This window comes from Anas platyrhynchos, chromosome 4 (genome assembly GCF_047663525.1).
Source record: "Anas platyrhynchos isolate ZD024472 breed Pekin duck chromosome 4, IASCAAS_PekinDuck_T2T, whole genome shotgun sequence".
NCBI classification, from domain to species: Eukaryota; Metazoa; Chordata; class Aves; order Anseriformes; family Anatidae; genus Anas; species Anas platyrhynchos.
Window position 1 is genome coordinate 65,143,499 of NC_092590.1, and position 24,573 is coordinate 65,168,071.

The following is a 24,573-nucleotide window of genomic DNA, read 5'->3' on the forward strand; positions in this document are numbered from 1 at the left end:
GTTGAAACCGTGCTGGTAGGTGAAAAACACGGAGTTTTGGAGTTTTTCACCCACGCCAAATGGCGGCAGCGGGCGGCCACGGCGCAGCCCGGCCCCCGGCCCCGCGCACCCGCCTCAGCCCCGGGCGGCGGGGAGGCGGCTGAGGAGGCTCCCGGGCGGGAGGCGGGGCCTGGGCGGGCCGTTAGCCCCGCCCCCGAGGCGTGGCTGGCCGTGGCCCCGCCCACACCCCTCGTTGCTTAGTTACAGCGCCGGGCGTCACTCGGCGCTCGGCCGAACCACTCGCCCACCCGCCGCGGGGGGGGAGAAAGGGAGCGAGCCTCGGCCTCTCCCAAGTGCGGCTGCGGGGCTCGCTGTCGGAATCCCCTCTCCCCCCTCCCCTCCGCTGTCCCGTTGGTTTCGCCCAGCGCGGCCCTTAGCGACGGCGGGGGCGCCGAGGGAAGATGGCGGCTCCGTGACCGCGCCGCCGCCGGCTCCTGCTCTCCTGCCTCGCGCCTGCCGCCCGCCCTCCCCGCCGGGGCCGGGGGCCATGTCGGACTCGGACTCTGAGGAGGGCCCGGACCGCCAGCTCAAGCTCGTGGTGCTGGGGGACGGCACCTGCGGCAAGGTCAGTGCCGGCCCTGCCGCCGGCGCCCCGGGCCCCTCCCGGCCTTCCCTATCGCCTGCCGCTGTCGCGACATGGGGCGGCGCGACCCCCTCGGGGGGTCATCCCGGTGGAGCTGCTGGGAGCGGGCTGAGGTGGCCTGGGGGTGGCCGGCGGGCTGCGGGGGCTGAGGGCTCGGGGCCCGGCCCGCGAATCCGGTGTGAATCCGGTGCCCAGGGCAGTTTGTGGCTATTTCAGTTATTGTGTCAGGGCACCTCTGGGCTGTGTTAGAGCGTTTGTGGCTTTTATTTTTGTTTCCCATGGTCAGCATAAGCATCCTTACAGTTTCTGAGTGTATCTAAACGTCTTGCGATGTTTGCGAAGTGCTCGTGATCGTATCTATTGTAATATGTAGCCCAAATCCCTTGGTGAGATGCACCCACAAACGTTCCTTTGATTGCGCGTTAGATAGTCATACGTCTGTCATTAGCTTGAAGAATACAGTCGTATCTCTGTCATTAACTTCTCATAAGAGGGGCAGGAGGCCTTCCTCACAGGTCAGATGTAAAGTAGAAATACTCACAGAGGTGGTTTAAATGAACCACCTGCCACTAACAGAACGAAGCCCTTAGCAAAACCATGCGCGTATTTTCACTCATGCAGAACTGTGGGAAAAAAAAAAAAGTTGTCTTTAATGAATCTAAACCCAGCCTGAAGTCGTGTTGTGCTCATGTGAGTCAGTAGATACAATTTCAAGTGACTGTGTGAGGAGAGCATAATAAATGCCCAGGATTGACAGCCAGAGTGCTGTTGCACTGGTAGCTTTCCTCAGGAATTTTCCATTGAAACTGAGGAATCCTTTCACTACTCCTGTTCAGCACCATGTAACAAGACCTCTAGCCGAATGTGGATTTTCAAGCATTCTTGAGTTTTGATGTGTGTTCCTGCTGGTTCCTACCTCTCACTCAGGAGCTGCCATTCATTGAATCTCCTGCTGGCTGTAGGAATCCTGTGCTTCAAGTGCAGCTTATTTTCCATGAGCAGCAGCTAAATTGTGGTGGGCTGCTTTTCCTCCTGTCCCCCCTAGATGATGCTGTAATAGAGGCTTCTTCCACTCATCCTGATGGCCTAGCAGCAGACACTGCAATAATAGATTTATTGTAAGATATTGTAAAATAAAGAAGTGACCTGGTCTCGGAATGGAAGGGTAAAATGTGCCTAGTGCCATTTCAAGCGCCTCAGAAGGCCAAATTGTTGAGGTTCATCACCTTCATTTGGCTCAGTTGTATCCTGCCTCTCAGGTCTGTGTTACAGCTGGTCTGTATGCTGTACGTACTTAGCCTCACATTTACTGTACAAGGCATTGTTTTTTCTCTTCCTCTGTCACTGGGATCATTGGACAGGAGGAGTGTAGGAAATAATGTAATGTCTTTGAAATGTCACATCTCATGTGTTTAGTGTGAGATTTTCAGATTTGACCTTTTCCCACTGCTTGCTCTCCCCTGCCTTCAAACAGAGTTATTTTACTTTTTCCCTCTTGGCCATCTGGGGCTGGCTGATCTTCAGTTCTCTAGCAAAAAAAAAAAAATGATGCTTTTGTGCATCAGCGAGCTGAAGGTGAAAACTTGTGTTCTTTTTCCTCCTCTGGTGTCGCACATTGTGTAGAAGCAGTGTGATTCACGTTCTGTGGACATGCCGGTGGCAGTTTTAAAACAAATCAGTATCAGTTTTAAGCTAAGGGCAATGTTTATGTTTCCACTAGCTAGGAATTCCTGTCTGTGAGGCAAAGGAGGGATATTGTCCTTTCTACTCTTTTTTTTTTTTTTTTTTTTTTTTTTTTTTGTGTGTGTGTGGTTTCAGTGAGTGTTGGGATACTTGGGGAGTTTTAATGTAAGGAGTAAGCACGGCTGGAGCAAGCTCGAAGGAGATAAGATTATAAAGGGAAGAAGGAATGAGAGTGGTGTGAGACAGAGTAGAATCTGAAAAAAAAAAAACACATTAGAATAAAATGGAGAGAGTAAGGAAATGGTAAGTTGTTGAAAAGAAAAATTAGGAAGGCAGGATTGGTCAGTAAGGTAACAGTAAGAGAATGGTTTTCTAGTTTGTGTAGTTCACCAAAATCAACCTGAAGGCAGATCTGGAATTGGAGGTAGGGATAATTTGATTAAAAAAAAAACACAAACAAACATCAATTATTAATAGCAATCAGTTCCTTGATTTTGATGACAAGAAGGAACGTGGATGCATTAGGCTGTGTATATAGGTTTTAAATCAACCCACTCTTCCCAAGCCTAAATGATTTTCCATTAAAATAAACCAGCAATACAAGTATGAATTGGGGTATGGGGAGGTGGAATGTGGTTGTTCAGATATTTCTACTCTTGCTGGATTGGTGTGATATGGGAGTATATGACAGTACTGATTTATTTGCTGATGTTGTAAAATGTTTTGGGCCTCTGGGAGCTATTCATAGGCAAGGGGGTCCTGAAAACCAGGTGTGTGGGAGGAGGAAAGCAGTCAAGGTTCTGTCTTCCTGCTGTCCCTTGCAACTGGGAACTGAAGGATGTTAGCAGAAATGCCGCGTGTCGTCTAGTAGTGGCTGATGAAAGCAGGTAATGCTCAGCCCGGTGTGGGAACTTGCAGGAGTTGAAGCATAGGCTGGAATACAGAGGGTTGTCCTACTCCCTTGAGGATTTGGTGGGATAGCACTTTTATTTATTTTTTAAGTATTGTGCTAATTCTGGATCTGATTGTCATTCTTGGGCTCAAAAACTCGGTAAATGTTGACCAGAAGTAGCCACTGCACAGTCTTGCAAAAGGAAAACTGCATCAAGTGTCCCATGCAGATTGGCCTATCTTCACACCCAAATGTCTAATTTGGGAAAGTCTTGGTATTCTCTACTTCATCAAGCAAAGTTTCATCAGTAATTAAGAATGGAAGGACCATTAGATGACAGAACTGCTTCCTCTGTTAGTATTCCTCAAAATACTTCCTGCTTCTCGCCCTGCAAAGCGAGGCTGTTCTGTCAGGAGTCCTCTGTGCTGGACAATTACGAACTTCTGTGCTAGCTGAAGCATTTCGTTAGTTGGCCTAACCTTTTCACTTAGCTTGTCTTAAGCTTCTTGCCAGTAGGGATGGTATGTGAACGTTGCTGTGCTTGGAGAAGTAGAACTAGGTGTTTAAGAATAGAGGGAAGGAATAGATGGATGTTGCTGTTTGGAAAGTGAATTTTTCTCAATTGGTTGGTGAAGTTGGTATGTGAATGGAGATTTGTGGCTCCAGGACTCTGTGCTTGCATCCTGCTGACTTTTGGCTTCGGTTTTAATTTCTAACAACTGTGATACTACCCTTTGGCTTCATTTCTGAAAGCATTCTTCTATAGGAATCTACTCAAAAGAATTGCCTTTGGCAGGGTGGGTAGTTGGAGCTGCCTATCATTGCTTGTTCTATTTGGCTCGTCTGCTACTATTTTATCAATATTTCTTTTTTTTCTGTTTCTCGCTATGTAGGTATTTAGGAACGGTGTGTCGGCACAATTTATAGAGTTAGCTGATTGCACTGAAAAATGCAAACAAGAAATTGTCTCTCCTCACCTGCAAGGTTTAATTGTGTCTTGGTTTATTTCCAGAAGAACCTCCCAAATAGCCCATTATATTTCACGCTTAGACAAGTGTGTTTATATTTGTAATTTTTTTTTTTTTTAGTGTGCCTTGATTGCTGTGTGTAAGAACCAGATAACTTTTATTATCTGAGAGGGGTGTTTGTAAGATTTCACTAGTGCTGTTTTGTTCACAACAGCACATGAAGATTGTTTGAAGTATTAAGAAAAATGTGCAAGCCTGCCAAGCTGGGTCTCATGGCAAGTCTGCTGTGAGAGGTGATGGCTTGGTTGTCTCGGTAGAGATGTCAAGGAAGAAGGCCTTCTTGACAGCATGCTGTCCCCAGATTTCTAGATTAGTGACTGAAACCTTCTGAATCCAAACTTATTTTTGTAAAGTGTTCTGATCATTTTATTTCTTTTTAAAGCTACAGTTCTGCCGAACCATTGTTTAACTTCCACTGTATTTTTACATAGCTCATCCCCATCATATCTTTACAGGTAAAGCTGTTAGGCAGAGTATTTCATGGGAAGCGTGGTAGAGAACATTTTTAGGACTGAGGGGAGTATTTGCATTGTAGAGGTACCTGAATATACATTGAGATAACTCCTCTGACTGGTGTGGAGGAGTTTGAACTGTTGCTCGTTTTGTGGATAAATGGTTTTTCTGTGAATGAATAGAGAACTCCAGTCTGGTAACCCAACGCCTTCCGTGAGCACTAACATTCATTAGAAAAAAAATTAAAAAGGAGTTAGTCAATGACTTTTCTGCTATAAATTCCTTTGCATTCAAGAGCACAGTAGAAGAAAACTATTTAAGAGAACTTTGCCATGCTGTTGATTGCTTGCCGCTCTTATGGGCTTGGCTGTTAATTGAATGGATGTTGTTTATTTTTACTAACACCCTTAGAAGCCCTCAGGGAATATTGAGTATCACAGAGTGATAAAGCTAATATTTACCAAGCCCTTAAAACAAGAAGGGAGTGGTTGCTTATATAATAGGGATCTAAATTAGCATGTTGGAGAATACAGCACACTATGATAGAGGCAGATGATACTGTCGTCTGTGCTTTGGTACTGATTTCCTTTTATGAAAGGGAAAAATTCAGGAAGACTCTTACAGTGTATTTATTTCTGCAGTGTTCTTATTCGTATCTACGTCTTTAAGGTCCTAAAAGATTAAAAAGGTCTTTGTAATTCTGAAATGCTACCTACTGACATTTTTGATATAGATTTTTTTTTTTTGTACTACAGTCTAAGTTTGTATTGAATTTAATTTGTGCGTGAAGTTGGTAATACTGTTACGTAGCTGTAGGCAGAAGAATCTTTTCACAATTCATCCTCTGTGGTCTTTATCCTTTACACAGTGATATAAATATATAAGCATACTTGTGCTATTTCTAGTTTACTTTTTTTCTTTTCTTTCCCCATTTACTTATTTATTTTTAATTCTCTCTGGGCTTGAGTTCAGTGAAGTAAATGAAAATGCTGCTATAGTCTTTAAGTGATTTTTTGGATTACTTCCTGAACATATCTTCTGATCCCAAAATACCACTTAAGTATATTCTTATCACTGTCATATTTAATGTGATTAGAACCATAAAAACAGTATATCTTCTGTTACTTACTTCACAGGTAATTGTGTAGTTCAATAGATGTTTGCCTTTTCATGCTAGAGCTTTAATGCTGGAGCTCTTGTGGTCATGTTTTCTTGCAGAAGAAGAGTAAGTTACCTTTTTTTTTCCTGTGTGTGCTTGGCACATTGCTATATAATTTAGATAATTGTTATAACAGCTCTATTAACAGAACTTGCTGATTCTTTTTTTTTTTTTTTTTTTAACTGTTGGTGCTATTTTGCTATTGCATTTTTAATTAAATGTGCTCTAACAGCAATTACTAATAACAGTTGATGTGAATCGCTTTTTCAGGCCTTGATGAACTGAAATCTGGAGGAAAAAAAATCCTTCTTGCTCATTTATTTATTTATTTGTAATGACTATTTTTTATTATTGTTCCAGGGCTTTTGTGAGGCTCTCAGTCTTCCCCCCATACATGTAAATGCATATTTTTCTGCTATTAGTTTGTTCTTATATTTCAGATGTCACACCAACAAGAAATTTCTAAGCATGTGCCACAACTTGATGTAGGATGTATGTTAGCTACCTGACATTCATATTTAATATAGCATTTTGTTTTTTTTCCACAGCATGAACTTGTGTATTCTTTGTAATTGCATGTTTCTCTCTTTTTTTTTTTTTTTTTAAATGGTGGGGCTTCTGTCTGTCTAGAAATCTTATATTGCTAGTGAAAGAAAAGAAATGCCCTGCTTCATTACTTTATGTAAGCTGGGTATCCTTTCAGCAGTATGTAGCAAAACCTGATTCCAATAGTGTATTTAATAAATCCATATAACATAAATCGAAGAAATAAGATTCCAGAGTTCTCTTTAGAGGAATGTTTCTGTAAATGTACATTCTTAACCCAAGTTTAGTCGTTTCTCTGTAAAAGTGTGTGCAGTCTCTCTTCCTATCTTAGACCGCATGTAGTTGCTGCTCTGGAAGCTTTGATGCACAGGGGCAGGAATCCTGCCACACTTTGGAGCCCCTGTGGGACTGTGCTGTGCAGATATCCCTTCCCTCACAGAAGGCTGGTCTGGGGTTGTGGTGTTACGCAGCAGGGATGGACCCTTGTTTGGGAAATTTAATACTTTTTTAAAATAGTGAGCTTTCCAGGTATGGATATTGTCATTTAGATTTGTGTCAAGTTGAGCGTGCTGTTGGCACCTTACTCAATTTTGTGTAATATTTTGTGATATGAATATCAGAGTGTCTTTGAATTGCAAAGGAAATACGCGCCTTGCTGATTTCTGCATACATTAGTAGCCATTGCCACCTGCTGTTACTAAGCTGAAGCTGGCTGGAATGCTTATCAATATAAATTCATGAACACTGGCAGCACACATTGACTTTAAACTGTTTACCTGTGTTTTGTACTTCTGGTTTAATACAATTTATTTTGCTGTTTAAAATGACAACGTAATATGATATTGTTCTTTTTTAGACATCCTTAGCCACACGTTTTGCCCAAGAAACTTTTGGAAAACAGTACAAACAAACCATAGGACTGGACTTCTTCTTGAAAAGGATAATATTGCCAGGTAAGAGAATAAAGATTCTTAATGCTGAAAGGTTGAGATGCAGTAAGACTCCAGAAACAGTCTTCAGAGTAATGTATACTAAATAAGCTTAGTACAGTGCTTTTTATGGCAAAGTAAAACAGGCTATTTAGAGAAAATTTGCTTAGTATGTTCTTTCCAGGTGACAAAGGGTTATGTATTTGCAACATATCTTTAAGTATTTAAGTTAAGCACTGCATTCAAGTAAAAGGAATGCTATGCTATTTGTATTCATGATTTTTATTATCTCTGTTTGAGCATACTCTCTGTTCATGTGAGTAGTGCAACATAAAACAGTGAAGTAGAACTTTAAATGTATTCGTTGAAAATGTATATGTATTTTGAAAGAAATAGTTTTATTATTATTATTATATTTTTAATGAAATACACAACTTGTATTTGGGTTGTGTGTGAGAAGCATAATGCAGCTATGGAATCGCAGGGCTCTAATATGTGAATGCTGTTTTATGCAAGGCAGCATGAAATTGCTGGCATTTAATAGACCACTAAAATTTAGGGTCCCTTGGCACTCATAAAAATACAGTTTGAGCATTCAAGATGTTTCACTTCACGACGGCAAAGAAACTATTTAGATGCCAGTTGCAGCACACTGCATGGAAAATGCAGAGAAATAATTAAAAAGAATAGTTGCTGCTAGAAGCTTGTTTCTGAACAATTGGAAGTGTAAAATAAGGCTTTTCACTGAGTGCTTTGTTGCTCAGTTTCCAAGCATGGAAGTTTTTCGATGTAAGCATTTCCTCCTGTTTTCTGAAATAAAAGTTGGAAAAAATATGTTTAATGGTTAAAGTTGTAGTGAGATTTGATAAAGTTGATGCAAGTTTTGTGTTTTTTCATTGCGGGTTGGTGGGAGAAGCAAACCCAGATATTTAGTATTTCAACTGTAACCTGATGTCATAAGAAAATAGAAGGTCCTTGAACTTATTTTTGTGAAAAAATTATATTGATGATAATTTTATGATTATGTGTTACTCTGCATAAACAGAGTAGTCTAGTCAGAATATTCCTGTAAGCACTGTCTTGGTTTGGCCACTTTGCTGTACTTCTTCAGTATCTGCTGAGCAATATAGTACCAAACTTCAGTGCTTATTTCTACATATCATCAACTGAATGTTTTCTTATTGTCCTACTCATGCCTTTAAAAATGCCAGTATGCAGATTACATACAGCAGTACTTGCAAATGGAATGTGTACACAAATCATGCAGTGTGAATGCTGAGAACTTGTATTTTGCAAGTTTTTTTTTTTTTTTCCAGCTGCTAAGCATACAGAAGCTATTAGTACATTACTGGGATTCTAAATATTCTTCTTGAGCAGGAAAATTATCAACTGTTGACCCATTAATAATTTACTTTGTTCTAATTTATTCTGTCATAAAATCAGAATGAAGATGCAAATAGCACCAAAACAACAACAAAGTCTTTGCATCTCTTTTCTTTGTTTATCAGTAACAAAATACTAACAGACATGGAATGTATTCATATTTAGAAAAAAAAAAAAAAACCATTTTTCTGTAGGTTGTCATTCAGGTTTTGCCTTTGAATGTACGTAGGGAGATATAAATTTTGTGTTTTATAGGTAACCTGGACTGGTGGGGGAGTGAGAGGGAAGTAAGGGGGGAGGTAATATTTCTAAATACTGCTATGGAAAGCATTACTTAAGTAAATGGATTTTTCTAATTTCTTGATTAGTTCTGGGTTTGCAGAGCTGCTATGTTTACTTGTAAGGCTAATTCATACCACTGCACAGGATTTATAATCTGCATATCTGTAGGCAAAAGAGGCCTGATTTCTCTTATTTAGTAGAATAGTTAACAATTGCCTATGTTACAGTGTTTGAAATGCGTTTTTCTCCTTTAAATGTAAGCAAACACTTCAGAACTTAAAATTACTGATTTCTAGAATTGCACAGAAGTTTATATAATGATGCATTAGAAGTCCATTTTAACTTGTAAAATAAAGTACTGGTATTATAATTTTTAATAAAAGGTCTATTTATCTCCTGTTCTTTTAATAACTGATGCAGTCTTACAGTGAAAGAGGAAAATACTTGGTAAAACGGTATGAGTTAATACAAATAGTCATTTAACTCCTATTTATTTGATTACTATTTAATTGATGATTTAAATTAATCTTTGGTTGTGTGCAATATGATACATTATTTAGGTGCTGAAAATTCTCTTCATGAAGTTTATTTGAAGTATTTTTCTCAAATGCAAATCAATTTCAGTATATTTTGTGACGCAGTATGTTGTATAGTCTGGATGCAACCACGGTGCAGATTTTAGTGCTTAAATAGCGTATGTGTTAGTCCGAGCTTCTGCTGATAGAGATCCTTAAGAGCCATAGTCAGAAACTTTTAGGAGGGTTGTGGGTGCAGTTCAGTAAACAAGATTCTTCCGTGAGAAGGATTTTTTAAGTTGTCAGTGCAAGAAGTGGGCAGACGTGTTTTTAGCTCCATCTTGACTGTGCAGCACTTTAAGTAAGGTTAACCAATGCACCAAGTGTACCTCTGCAGGGTTGCTGTTGAATCAGCCCAGTGGCTTTAGTTCATACCAAAAGTGATCTAGAAACCTGCACTGTGTTGCTTCAGCTATTTTATCTTTGTACTTGAACAAAGTAAAAAAGTGTTACTGTTTTCTTGTTCGGTGTATTATTATTGCTCCGGGATTCTTCAGTTATTTTTATTGTGTGTTAACTTTGTTTCTGTCTTAATTTATGCCTTAATTTAGGTTCTTTTTATTTTGTTCCTGTTCTCCAGATTGTATGTTCCTTTTAAATATACATTAAAAAAAATAAAACAGATTTCAAACTTTTTGCAGAAAATTTAATCTGTTGTTCTCATAGTTATTAATTGAATATTTGCTAGGCAAATGATCTAATGTTTTTCTTCTGTCAAAATAACTTTAACATCCTTCTTTCTCCCCCAAAATCAATCTGAGCACAAAGCAAATACTACAGGACCTGTTTTTTAGAAAGGGGAAAGTAAAACATTGTATAAGGGACAATCAATATTAATTTAATTAATTTCAGTAGTTAGCGAGGTCTTAATAAAGAACCATTTCATGCAAATGAACATTCCAATATTTTTTTCTCCAGTCTTCTGTTGTTAGTAAAGGAAGGTAAATAGTAGGTTTTTAAGTTGAGGCAGACCATTTAATTTAATGTCCTGTAATAAAGTTTCTCAGATAATCTCTGAATCCAGGTACTAAGCCCAGTTTGCTGTGCATGGTTGCTACTCTTGGGGGAGAGAGAGAGGATGAAGTTAGATTAGATTTAAAGCATTTGAACACAAAATTGGGCATCCGAAAGTTGTTGGGTTTGAAAGTGGTCATGGTTCTAAAGCTTTTTTTCTAAATAGCTGGTATGAATGATGTGCTTAATTTCCAGTAGAGTGCATGCAACCAGGTTTGGGTAGAATACTTAAGCGTTGTGGACTTCTTGAGCATGTTTCTTTTGTTTACTCACTAAGGATGCGTGGTCACTTCAAGCTTTGGGCCAGCTGATAAGACCAGCTTATCCATGACAGATGCTCTGTGGAAGACTCTTACCTGCATTGTCTGCAGTCACTCCTGCTCTAAGCTTTAAAAAGAATCAAATAATAAATTGCAGTAGGTGCACTGTCAAAAGAAACAAACTTCTTACTCTGTAAAAGGTTGCCTTTACTGGAGTGTTAGACTTATTTACTGAGGTACATTCGGAATTTCTTTATCTTAATGTTTGCTAAAACTTGAAAAAAAAAAAGTTTGAAAAAACTTAGAAGTACTCTGACCAGATTGTCCCACATTCATCCCTGCGTATTTGAGACCAAATTACTGGTTTAGGAAATCTGTGCTTTTAACCAGATAAAAGCAAGATATATCATAAAAATATACGGCATTACATTTAGTATCACAGGTAGTATGTATTCAGCTATATAGTTCTAACTTGTTCTTTATATCCCAGCACTCCGTGACTATATTTCCAAGGAACGCATTCACTTGCATAACTAAGGTGGTTTGTTTTAAACTGATGGCTGAACAGATCACCTTGTATAAAATAAGGTTGTTAATAACACAAAATAGCTGAATTAAAAGCATACCTTAACAGCCCCAAATACCCTTTTTCACTCAACTCAAGTTCTGTGATGGGGAATTTCTCTCTCTCTCTCTCTCTCTCTCTGTGTATACACACACATATATAGGAATAAAATTCATAGGCAGTTATGGTTGGTTTTGAGTACATAGGGTTGTCATTAATGTGATTTTATGGAGATTAGAACAACTTTAGTCAGATATTACTGTATTAATTTGGTGCTTCCAGGTAATCAGTACAGTTTTGCAGTTTTCACTGCAAAATGAGTCAGATTGTACTTTAAAATCTGTAAGTGTGTTGTGACAAATTTCTCTGTGCCCATGTTTAGTCTGTGGGTTTGCAGGGTATGTATGACTTGGAGAATATTAAATATTCTGCATTTTTTTTCTTGTAACTATGTTTTGAAAGCCCATTAACAGTTTTAACATGGTTTTAATATCAAATCTGAAGACTGTTTAGAGTAGAAAGGAAGATCTGTTCTTGGTGTAGATTCTTGGAAGATGAAATTATGTAAATCACATTCGGCTTAGTTGCCTGCTTTGGGGTGGTGGATGGAGGAAATAATCATAGTCTGCATCTTCGGTGTAGACTTGTATCGGCATCTCCAGTTTAATTTGTCAACTACATAATTCTTTGTAGTACTACTAAGAGCATCATTACTAAAATACAATTACTCTGTGCATTTTCCACACTTCTAAATTTTCCTCTCAAATTTTGGAGGTGGAATAGAAAGGGGACACAGTATTACCTAATGTGGTTAGGTTGATATTAATTGCATTAACTTTCATTTCCAAGTGTTGCTCTATAGAACTTGCTTTCTCTGCATAGCTTTAGGCATTTCTTTATTAAAGTATGTTGTATAATTTCTAGTTAGGAATCTCATACTTCGTGCAATTCTAATTCTTTTCTATGAGGTAACTATATTGGGAAGTTAGTATTTAGCTATGGTTTTATGGCCTTGTAATGAACTACCTGGACGCAAGTGATTTTTTTTCCAAGTGATAGTCATTTTTATCTTTAAATTTGGTTACGATTTCTGCTATACTCATAAAAAGCTATTGCTGTTGATATGCTATGGTGCATTACCTGCCGTGATAATATATCTATAATTTATTTCTATCTCAATTTTCCAGGTTATACAATATCTGTGTAACTTTCTTTTCCAGGAAATTTGAACGTTACTCTTCAAGTGTGGGATGTTGGGGGGCAAACAATAGGAGGCAAGATGCTGGATAAATATATTTATGGAGCTCAGGTACAGTATAAATGATTATAACTATATCTGTAATAATTATATAGAATTAATTCAAACTTTATTCTCAAAATTATGGATGTCTTGCATCATATTGTTTTCTAAATCTCAGAAATGTTGAATCTCTGAATCTAAACTTAATTGATATAAATATACAATTTTTTGGTGTTGATTTAAAAAGAAAAGGAAGGGTGTGCGTTTGTAGATCTGAACAACTCAAGAACAGATGTATGTTTCCATGCTTTTTGTCTTGAGTTAAGAAAAGCAATCATAGTAAATAGTAAGAGCTATTTGGATATCCACATGGTAGATATAGTGGCTGCTTTTAGAGCAGATGCCTCCTGGGGGGAAGAAGTAGAAGGAGGAAATTAAGAGCAATCCTACACCATTAAACTCATACATGCAACTGAGGTTATAGGAAGGCAAACAAAAGGAGGCAACCAGGTAGCTAAATGTTTTTGCAGAACTCCAATCCAATGAAAATTTATTTTATTTTTAGGTTAACTAAGTAACATAAAGTGAGTGATAGGTTTAGGTAAGAGCTAAATGTTATAATAGTATCTTGAGTTATGAGCTGATTTAGGAGGATGCACTGTATGTCAGACTTCCTAAAATGATTAATCCTACAACGTACTCTGTTATTTAATTTGGAGTTTCTAATGAGAACAATAAGCACGATACATTTCATTATACGATATTACATTTATCAGAAAATGTATCTGTTTTCTGCAATAATTTATGAAGTATGGAATCCTAAAACTTGATTTGGATGGAACCTTTATGGTGATAAGTGCAGCACAGGAATGGCTAATTCTAAGAAGATTAGGAATTACTAGCTGATTGGATAAAGATAAACTTAATGTTTTGTCACTTTCAAAACCAAATACAAGTGTTTTTAGCTGTTGCATCTGTTTTATAGGGGTTTTTCTTATTTTTAATAAAAAACACTTTGCTGCCCTGTGAAAGGTATATCAAGCAACAGGAGAAACTGGCTTTCATGACAGAGAGAATTTGATTAATCACAAATTGTTGCCATATGCCCAAAGGGAACTCAGTGAAAGAAATAAAAGGCTATTAACCTTTTTCCTGCACTGCATTTGCTGATAAACTCAACAGTTCCTTATCCCTTGTTCCTTGATAGTACATCAAAAATTAATGACAGTACCCCAAAGTAGGTGAAAAAATTGGTATCAGTAAGTCTAAAGTCAGAATAATATGACTTGTAGCCATTCTGAGCATATTAACAGCAAAAAAACCCTACATCCGATCTCTTCTTCACTTCTACTCAACCCCCTCCACGTCATTGCAAACCTATTTTTTTTTTTTTTTTTTAAGGAACTAATGGCTGTTCTCACTGCTGGTATTGGTGAACAATGTCAACTTCTGTAACAGGCTTCTTATTGTCAGAGCTGACTTTCAAGACACTATTCTATTAATTTTGTAACAGCATCTTTGGAAGTCAGATAAAACTTAACTTTATTTTTACCTATTCACGAAACACCATGAATAATTCTGAAAAGCCCTGCTTTTAGTTTATTTCCAGGCAGATATTTATTTCATGTTGAGCATCTCTAGCTGTGTAGAAGAAAAAGAAGAAAGAGGAAGTAGAACAAATAGGAAAACTTAGAAGGAAAGTTCCTTTTATGTACACAGAAAAATCCAGTGAATGGATGGCAAAGCAGCAAGAAAATAATTAGGAAGAGCTAGCATGGAATTATCAAGGGTTAATTTTGCCCAACCAATCTGATTGCCTTCTGCGGTGAGATGACCAGCTCTGTGGAGAGGAGAGCAGTCGATGTTGTTTACCTTGACTTCAGCAAGATCTTTGATGTAATTTCTCCTGGTACTCATATAGACAAAATATATAGATGTAAATTGGATGGATGAACCATAAGGTAACTGAAAAACTAAACAGACATCTGGACTTAAAGGGAGGTGGTCCACAGCTCTGTGTCTTACTGGTGTCTGGTTGTGAGTTGCTTTCCTTAGGGGTCGATACTATTTCATGTCTTATTAATCCTGTGAACAATGGAACAAAACATGGTTTGTAAGTTTGCAAATGGTTCCAAATCGGGGAGGAAGGGTCACTGTGCTGGAGGTGAGGGCTGATACTGCAAGAGACTATGACAAACAAGAGGAATGGGTCAAGAGAAATGTTGTGAAGTTCAGTGAAGGCAAATGGAAAGTACTGCACCTAGGACAGAGTAACCTCAGGCAACAGTACAGGCTGGGAATCGACTGCCAGAGAACCAGCTGGAGAGTGTCCAGCGAAGAACCACCAAGCTGCTTAATGTACTGGAGCATCACACGTGAGGAAAAGTAGAGAGAGCTGGGACTGTTGCTTCTGGAGAAGAGAAGGCTTATCAGTGTGTATAAATACATTAATGAAGGGGGCTAAGAAGACAGCTGAGCTCCTTTCAGTGGTATCCAGTGACAGACAGTGGTCACAAACACAGTACCATCTGAATATCTGGAAATACTGAAGGTGTACTGAGGGTGACCAAGCACTGGCACAGCTGAAAATGTGAAAATACCTTGCAAATAAACAGAAATGGTATCATAATGATACTCTACTAAAGTTAATATTAGAAAAAAAAATACAGTTTTGCTCTAACACTTCACGAACATTAAAAAACAAAATGAAAATTGTAGTTCATTCATACTGAAATCCCCCATAGGAGGAGGGCAGCTGAGGATAAGCCTGAAAACCAAAACAAGTGTTTTTAGTTATTGTTCTCTGTAGCTTTCTCCGATGTCCAAGATTTACCACAATAAACTTGACACCTTTTAAATGGTGATTGTCCACTATTCAACCAGTCACTATATTCATACTGTTATGACACTTCCATAATTGCAGGTCTCTTGTATAATAGTGCTACTGCTGTTTGTGTAGTAAATATTTCAGAACCACTCCCATCTCTCAGCTGTAATTGCTGACCCTATCCACGTATCTAGTTTAAAGTATCCTTAAAAGCTGGCATATGCTACCTCATAAATTGGCTTGTTAATAGTAGTAAAAGTACTGCAGACTCTGCCTTCTCTAGAGACCAGCAAATCATTTCTGCAATATTCTAAGTTTCCAGTGGCCTATTTTTTTGAACATATTCTATAATTCTGAAACAAAAAGCACTCACATATGCACTAATGTAAGCAAAATGTCCCTATTACTGGACTGCAATTATGCAAGCAGGGACTATTTGCCACATTGCTGGAGACTAGAGAATTAATACACTGTTCTCAGCATGTTGTCCTCCATATGTGCCAAACCTTTTTCATGGCAGTGAAATGTGCTAATTATTTAAAATAATAATAATAATAATAAAAAGCCAGTGTTAATTTTCCATCTCAATTCCTCATGCATAATAGGGAAATAACAGGCTTTATACTGTCTACTCATTCCATAGTAGTCCCTATACTGTAAGTTGGTGGAAAATAATGCATTTTTTGGGAAAGCAGTGATGGGTTTTCTGTCTTAAATAAAAATAAATACATTTTAGCTGCGGAGCTATGGCTAGTCCTTTATTCACATCGCATTAAGTTGCTTACAAAGTGCTTTTTTGACAGAACTTAGGCAGGAAGTATTCTTTATGACTTGGATGATGTGGTGCCTTTTTTCTTATCTCTGAGATACTGTATCTGTCAAGTACAACAAGTATTCACAAGATTTAAAAAGAGAATAATTAAGAAAAGAATATGCTTTCATGGCAGTGTGTTAGGTCATGCAGAAGGGTAGAAAAAAAAAAGGAAGCTAGTTCCAAACTTTGTTCAATAATATGTTTCACGGTAAATCTACAATGAATGCCCTTTGTTCTGAAGGAATTGGCTACACTTGACTCGATCTGTAGCAGTGTAGCATTTTGAAGAAGAATTAGTAGAAACAGCCAACATTAAGTGCTTAACTTATCAGTGCTGAAGATGCTTTAGATTTTTGCAAGGTGGTGAGAATAGGACTTGACTGCTGGTGAAAGAAATGTGCTGTGTGCTTTTTCTCCTTTACAGCTTTCAGCTTTTTTTTTTTGCCTTTACAATACCTGTCCTTCAGTTCAAATTTCCAAGAAGCATTTAATAACACATTTAATAACACAGGCTTATGTTACGAAAGACATATATACATACAAAGTCATTTGGATAGTTAGAAAAGTGTTCAGGAGATACTGAGACAAGATATTAAGGGATAAATTATAGAATAGTTGGATGAGGGAAGTGGATGTTTAATATTAGATTTGATTAGTGAAGTAAAGGAAGGAAGATAGAGAAAAGAAGATGGGTGTCACAATTTATAACTTTCTTAAAGTAACTAGTGAAAGCTGTTCTTCAGGAAGTAATAGTGGATATACCAATGTAAGTCACTAGAACTCAGTTTGCCAAGGAGTTGATGGCATTGAAGGAAAAGGGGATTTTCTGTAAAGGGGATTTTCTGTGTGTTTTACTGATCACAGAATTATAGGAAGGTTCACGTTGGAAGGGGTCTCATGAGGTCTCTAGTCCAACCTCCTGCTCAAAGCAGAGTCAGCTGTGAGATGAAACTAAGTTATTCAGGGCTTTGTTGAGTTCCTTCTTGAAATCTCTAGGATGGAGACTTCACAACCTCTTTGTACAGCCTATTCCACTGCTTGGTTCTTCTCATGCTGAAAAAGCTTTTCCTTGTATCTAGTCAGAATCTCTCGTTTCAACTTTTACCCATTATCTTTCACGCTCCTGCCATGCACTGTTGTGATTCTGTCTTCTCGACAGACTCCTCCTGGCTCTGGGAAGGCTGATTTTAGGTCCCTGCAAAGCCATCTCTTCTGCATAATGAGCAAGTTTCGTTCCCTCAGCTTTTCCTGTTAAGACAAGTGCTCCAACTTCTGGTCATTTGGTGACCTTCTACTGAACTTACTCCAGTTTACTGATGTCTTGTGGTATCTAAGACTGGAGTTCAGATGTGATTTGACAACTGTTGGTATTAATATGTCCCTCAATCTAGTGGCTATGCTACTGCTAATGCAGCCCGGAATCCTGTTGGCCATCCTTGCTACCAGGTATCAATGCAGGCTCCTATTTGGCTTGCTGTCCACCAAGACCTGAAGGTCACTTTAAGATGCTCCCCAGCCTGCATTGTTTATTCCTCCTTAGCCGCAGGACTTTGCATTTGTCCTTGCTGAATGTTGAAAGGTTATTGTTTGCCCATTCCTTGAGTGTGTCTACATGCAGACTGTAGCCCTGCCCTTGAACATGTTGGCTGTTCCTCTGAATTCAGTGGTGTCTGCAAACAATGCATAAAATCATATAAAAAGAGATCTACTGATATATTCCCTCCAACCTTTTACCAGCATTATCATGCGTTTCATCAGTCTTGTGTTTGTTGAAGTATTCAATTTTTTTCAATTTTCTTTTGTCAGTCATGTTTTCTAAACCTCTGATACTGCTAGTTATCTTCTAGCCTATCCTTTTCTTGACGTTGTGTCCAGAGTTGGATGCAATATTTCACCTGAAATGTTTCATGCCAGTGTGATATTTGCTTTTTTTGTTACAAAATAAGCTTGATTTATATTCAGCTGTGATCTACTGTAACTCCTTGATCCTTTTCTATAGAACCTGCTACAAAGCCAGATGTTTCCTATCCTCGTGCAGCTGATTATTCCTTCCTTTGAACTTGTCATGGTACTTATTGAACTGCATCCTATTATTTTTAGACTGTTTCTCGTTTTATAATCTAAACTGTCCTCAAATACTCTTGTAGTCTTTACCAGTTTGTATAGTCTGTGAAATTAATTTAACGGGTACATTATATTTTGTGATCTAAGGCAGTCCTTATAAAACTATCAAGTAAAGCAGGGCCCAGACAAACCTGTGAAAAACTTGACTTGAAAAATCTGTATGTATTTGTATGAATTATATTTATAAATTATTATTTTGAAATAATATTCATTAAAATTTAATATGAGAAACAGTGCTCGGTTGCGGGGATCTTTTCCAAATGTGAACTCCATGAAAACAAGCACAACAGAATCCAATTCTAACTTTATTCGTTGTATACAAGATTCTCAGGAATGCCTGTTTTGAGTATTCATCACCTGTAGCCTGGTCCACAGCCTCTGAACTATGGAACTACCCTCTTCTTGACTTCTAACCATTTCTAATTTGTCCTTTGAAAGTTAAAAAGATTGTTAGTACTTCTTGCTTGGCTTCTATAGCAGTAAAGGAAGGGAGCTGGACTTTCTTCCCAAAGGAAAGCAGAGATGTAACAAGTTGGGCAATGTGCAGAAATGTATGCTTAAGCTGTTTTTTTTTTTTTTTTCCTCAGGAAGGGAACAGTAAACTACAAATAAGATTAGCTAAAATAAAAGTCCTTCTCCAGTGTGATTTTTCTCTTACCATTAGTATGAAACGCTTTTTAGATTTTTCACAATGCATATGCAATTTGATGTATTTCTAATGTAACTAATTGTACTCTTTCCTGAATTGCCATATTTTTCTCCCTTTGTAGTTCATCTAGTGTCTGAATTTGGAACACACAGAGTGCAGATGAAGTACTGTAGTAAAATTTGTTTATTACAGTGGCTTACACTGACTCTTGTTTAATTCCTGAGAAGATAAAATGTCATTAATTGTAAATGCCCTATTTTATTATAATAATAAATTAGACTAATGCAGATTTTGCCATATTAAAATATTTTTACAACTTGTAGCATTTTAAATGTATCTTTTTCTTTAGGGTATTCTTTTGGTTTATGATATTACCAACTGCCAGAGCTTTGAAAATTTAGAGGACTGGTATAATGTGGTAAAAAAAGTGACTGAAGAATCAGAAACACAGCCACTTGTGGCCTTGGTTGGAAATAAAAGTAAGTTATTCATATTTAAATATTAATTGGAATACTCTGGATGTTGCTCTCTAGTGAAGAAATGTCACAGGGCATATATCATCAGTAAAACGAAACTAAATAATACTGTCTTGTGCATTACTGCCATGTACAGATGACATATTTGGGTGTACCTCAGGGTTCTGGGCAGTTAAGTTGAGGAACTTTTTGCAGCCTATCTGCCTGTGTTTTCTTAGAGAGCAGCACACAGCAGTGGAGAGATGTCTCATCCATGTTTGAATTTGATAGGGCTTTAGGATATAGCCATGGCATGCATCTAGAATGGAGACCCGAGAAGCATTCCTGGCTCTAATAACAGATATATTTCATGGTTCTGTAGGTCAAGAGACTGGTATGTTAAGCACTTGTATCTGTTACTTAAAGTACACTAGACACAATATTTGAGTTGTTTATTAGGCCTTTTTACATGCTATCTCTGATTTTGCACGAGTTTACTTATTCCTGTTCTCTGGATTTTTTTTTAACTTGTCCTCTTATTGATCATGTAAGTACAAAATAGCTTCTTTAAATAATGATCACCTCATTAGTTCCCTAATTAGCTGGATATCAAATTCCCCCATTTCCAGTTAAGAAATTTTCAGAAATATTATTAGCATATCTGAGGTCTTGATCCTTGTTCTATTACCCTTTTTGTATCAAAGATAAGAGCAACATAAAACAATTTTATAAATAAAGTCAAGTGGTAGAAGCAGGTACCATTTTTTAACAATTTAAATACATTTATTTGAACAACATACAACAGACTTTTTCTTTTCACTTTCTGATTCCTTTGTGTCTGTGTCACAATGTCCACATCAAGAACAAATCTGGAAAAAAACAAATAAACAAACAAACAAAAAACCATTCTCATCCAGAAAGGTAATGCTTAAAATAATTTTAATACAATCTAGAGACAACGCTTTCATTCAGAAACGTTAATGTAATGTTGCTACTATGATGCTATAACATTTTATGATCTTCATTGTGAAAGAAAACAGGGAAGACATTGGGAAGAAAACATTGGGAAGAAAACAGGGATGCTCTTAGAGTTACAATATACAGATAACATTTCTGGAAGTATAACATAGTGTTGTTCTGCATCAGACCAAAGTCAATAATACAGATTCTGTTGAAATTCATATGAAAAAACATATTTCACTGATTTATATTTTGTCCCAAAACTGTACTTGCTAACTGGAGTTCTGCAAATCTTAAGAGGCATTTGTAGTAGGATACTTTGTAACATAGGATAAGTAAAATTCTTTTGTTAGAATGACTCCATAGAGGTACTAGATCAAACTCTGTTTTTCATTTGCAATTAAAGGACTTTGTTTTGTAATTATTACACCTTTAGTATGTATTTTTTTTCCTCATATACATGCCTCTGATTCTTTAAAATCCAACTATTTCCTGGGGAGCATCTGCAAACAAAATATGGTTTTGTAGGTGAGTTTCCAGATAAAGACAGATGCTGACTAGGGAAATGGTTTTCATTTCATGGTGATGGCAGCTGAAGGAATAGTGTACTTGCTAACTTGCTTTTCATGAGAAACTGTATATAAAGAAAAAAAGCAAGCTATTACTTTTGTGTGGTCCTAAGGATACTTGTTGGTTTTGCACACGTTGAACCCCTTGGTATCTCTCAAAAGAAGGCAGGCAGGAGGTAGTTTTACAGTTGTCATGCTTTTAATTTTATTTCAGCATGATAAGAAGTTCAGCTTTTAGAACTGCATTACTTTTATGAATTTGATAAAACAGAAGAATATCTAGGAGGGCTTCCCCCTCAGTACTTCAATAGCCTGTGAGAGGTTACTGATGTTACTGAAATAAAATACAAGGTAAGTGTTTATATAGAAGTATGGTATTGATTCTTGCATATTATGAAAGGATAAAGCTACTGATAACAAGTTCTTCAGATGGAATCACTGTGTTCAGAATAGCTCAGCTTTACTCAGTAAATTATCAGAGACCTATGCATGACATAAGAGCAATAGGTTTGAAGTCAGTAAAAGCCATTTGATGAACTAACAAACTTACTTGACCTTGTACATTGTAAAGAACATTTTTCAGTCAGTAGTTTGGCTCAGAACTGCACTGTGTTTTTGGAGCTATTTGTGTGTTTTAGAAAAATATCCAGCTATATTCACATCCCCAGAGAAGTGATTCATAGAGTCATAGAATGGTTTGGGTTGGAAGGGACCTTAAAGATCGCTCAGTTCCAACCCTGTTGCCATGGGCAAGGACACCTCCCACTAGACCAGGTTATTCAAAGCCCCATCCAGCTTGGCCTTGGTGTCGATGGCAAACTTGCTGAGGGTGCACTTAATCCCACTGTCCATGTCACCGACAAAGATGTTAAATAAAGCAGGTCCCAATACCAGTCCCAGCAGAATGCCACTCATCGCTGATCCCCACCTGGGCATTGAGCTGTTGACCTCAACTCTTTGAGTGTGACCATCCAGCCAATTCCTTATCAACCAAGTGGTCCATCCGTTAAATCTGTCTCTCCAATTAGAAGACAAAGATGCCATGTGGTCTTCTCATGTTGGCTGTCACCAATCACCTCCCTCTTTTCCATGTGCCTTAGCATAGTATCCAGGAGGATCTGCTCCATGGTCTTGCCAGGCACAAAGGTGATATTGACTGGCCTGTAGTTCCCCAGGTCTTCCTTTTTTCTCTTTTTAAGAATGGGGCTTATGATTCTAACACTCAATCTAATGCTATCCTAATTCTATTTTTCTGATAAAAATTTTAAAAATATTGCCAAGAATAAATGAAGATAATTGTGTGGTATTTGAAAAGTTGGGCCAGCATTTAGATCCATCTAAGAATTTTGAAACCTTGCTGAAACCATGCATTTTGAAATTTGGGTGTAAAATAAGTGCTACTTTTTTAAGCATACTTAGTTAAGCTTTGGCTGTCATTTGATTTTTTTTCACTTACCCGTTTCTTACAGACAGTATTTTTCTGTTTTGGGGTGAACACATCTGGGATCTCTGTTGTAGTGCTTCAGGAAAAAAAAAAAAAAAAGGAATAACTATATTTAAAAAAAAAAACAAAAAAACAACAACTCAAAATCAATTGTTTTCTCAAATGATCTTGTTCTTAAATACAAGTTACTTTAAGTACAGTAGTGTATAGTGTGTAATTGTGTACTAGCTGTTAATTTGGCTATAAAACTTCATAATTTATTGGTGTTCTGTTACATCAATTTGTAGTCAATCTGTTAAATTTGTTAAGTTTCCTGCAATTTCTTCAGTATTCCACCAAACAAACAAAATGTTCAGTGGTGTTTTAAATTAATCAGTGCTAGTTTTGACTATTCTATTTTGTTGTACATTGCAATAGATTGAAAGAACACACACAGTAGGTTACTGTGTGTATGTTGAAAGCACGACAATTGAGTGATGGCAATTCATTAAAATGATGTGATTGTAAGAGGTTAAGATTTACTTATGAAACAGTAGAAAGATAATTTCTACATACAAAGCTCTAACCAGTCTCCAGTCTCATCTATCAGAAATTTATTTGAAAATAATGTAATATTATGAATTGAGATCTTCTAAATTCTTGAGAATTTAAGTCATCTTAAGGTGCCTATCCTCCTGCTGGGTGCTTAGTTTTATTCTTCACTCTTCCTTCCCATACATTTTTTCTCTAACAGATTCTGTAAGAGAAAGTAAAAAATTGATTTCATTCGGACCTGCTGAAAGTCAGACCTTACCCAGACCTGCTTCCTGCAGTTATGTCCTGTTGTCAGTTAACCTGATCTTTCCATATGCATTTTGTGGATGAGCAAGGAGCTCATCAACAAGATCAAAAAGAAGGTCTATGAATTGTGGAAAAAGGACCTGTCCTCTTGGGAGGAGTATAGCAGTATTGTCAGGGCCTGCAGGGATGCAACGAGGAATGCTAAAGCACACCTGGAGAAGAAGCTGGCAAAGGAGATACAGGATAATAAGAAGGGTTTTTTAAAGTATGCAAACCCTAAAGGGAAGACTAGGGATAATGTGGGTCCCCTGCTGAATGAGGGGGGTGTCCTGGTAACAGGGGATGCTGAGAACGCAGAGATACTGAATGCCTTCTTTGCTTTGGTCTTTGCTTCAAAGACTCTCCCCTGGGACTCCTGGACCCTGGAGGGAGGAGAAAGAATCTGGGAAATGGAGGGCTTTCATCTGGTTGAGGAGGAAGTGGTTCGGGAGTGTCAGGGTGGGATCAATGCACACAAATCCATGGGCTCCAATGGGATGCATCCACATGTGCTGAGGGAGATAGCAGAGGTGATCGCCAAATCGCTCTCTATCATTGAAAGGTCTTGGAGAACAAGAGAGATGCCCAAAGACTGGAGGATAGCCAATATCACTGGTCTTCAAGAAGGGCAAGAAGGAGGATCTGACCACAGGCCTGTCATGCTCACCTCTCTGGAAAGGTGATGGAACAGCTTGTTCTGGATGCCATCTCCAAGCTATTGGAAGAGAAGGTTATGAGGAGTAGTCAGCATGGATTCACCAAGGGGAAATCATGCTCGACCAACCTTGTCACCTTCTATGATGGCATCACCAACTGGGTAGATGGGGGGAGAGCAGTGGATGTCATCTACCTTGACTTCAGCAAGGCTTTTGATACTGTCTCCCATGGCATCCTGCTAACAAAGCTGAGAAAGTGTGGGATAGAGGAGTGGACAGTAAGGTGGGTTGAGAACTGGCTGACTGGCCGAGCTCAGAGGGTGGTAATCGGTAGCGCAGAGTCTGGCTGGAGACGTGTGACTGGTGGTGTTCCCCAGGGGTTGGTGCTGGGTCTGGTCTTGTTTAACATCTTCATCAGTGACCTTGATGAGGGAACTGTGTATGCCCTCAGCAAGTACGCTGATGATACAAAGCTGGGAGGAGTGGCCGACACTCCAGAAGGCTGTACTGCCATTCAGTGAGACCTGGACAGGCTGGAGAGATGGGCAGGAAAAAAACAAATGAAGTTTAACAAGAGCAAGTGTAGAGTCCTGCACCTGGGAAGGAACAACCACAAGTATCAGTA

General features: G+C 38.2%; 1 protein-coding gene across 8 annotated transcripts in view; it reads left to right on the forward strand.

The window, feature by feature from the left end:
* The first annotated feature begins 240 nt into the window (after positions 1-240).
* The window catches only part of RAB28 (RAB28, member RAS oncogene family), a 64,927-nt gene continuing 40,594 nt past the window's right edge, over positions 241-24,573 (forward strand). For 3 of the 8 annotated variants that reach the window (XR_011809237.1, XR_011809236.1, XR_011809238.1), the window contains exons 1-4: positions 246-604; positions 7,240-7,336; positions 12,612-12,700; positions 19,395-19,524. Coding sequence is in view for 5 of the 8 variants with exons in the window: in XM_027457377.3 (XP_027313178.2) it covers positions 527-604; positions 7,240-7,336; positions 12,612-12,700; positions 19,395-19,524 (394 nt within the window). In the remaining 3 variants the exon portion in view is untranslated. Of the gene's footprint in view, positions 605-5,814; positions 5,904-6,197; positions 6,234-7,239; positions 7,337-12,611; positions 12,701-19,394; positions 19,525-24,573 lie in introns of all 8 variants that reach the window. The other 5 variants (XM_038178500.2, XM_038178503.2, XM_027457377.3 and 2 more) reach the window with 5 other exon arrangements.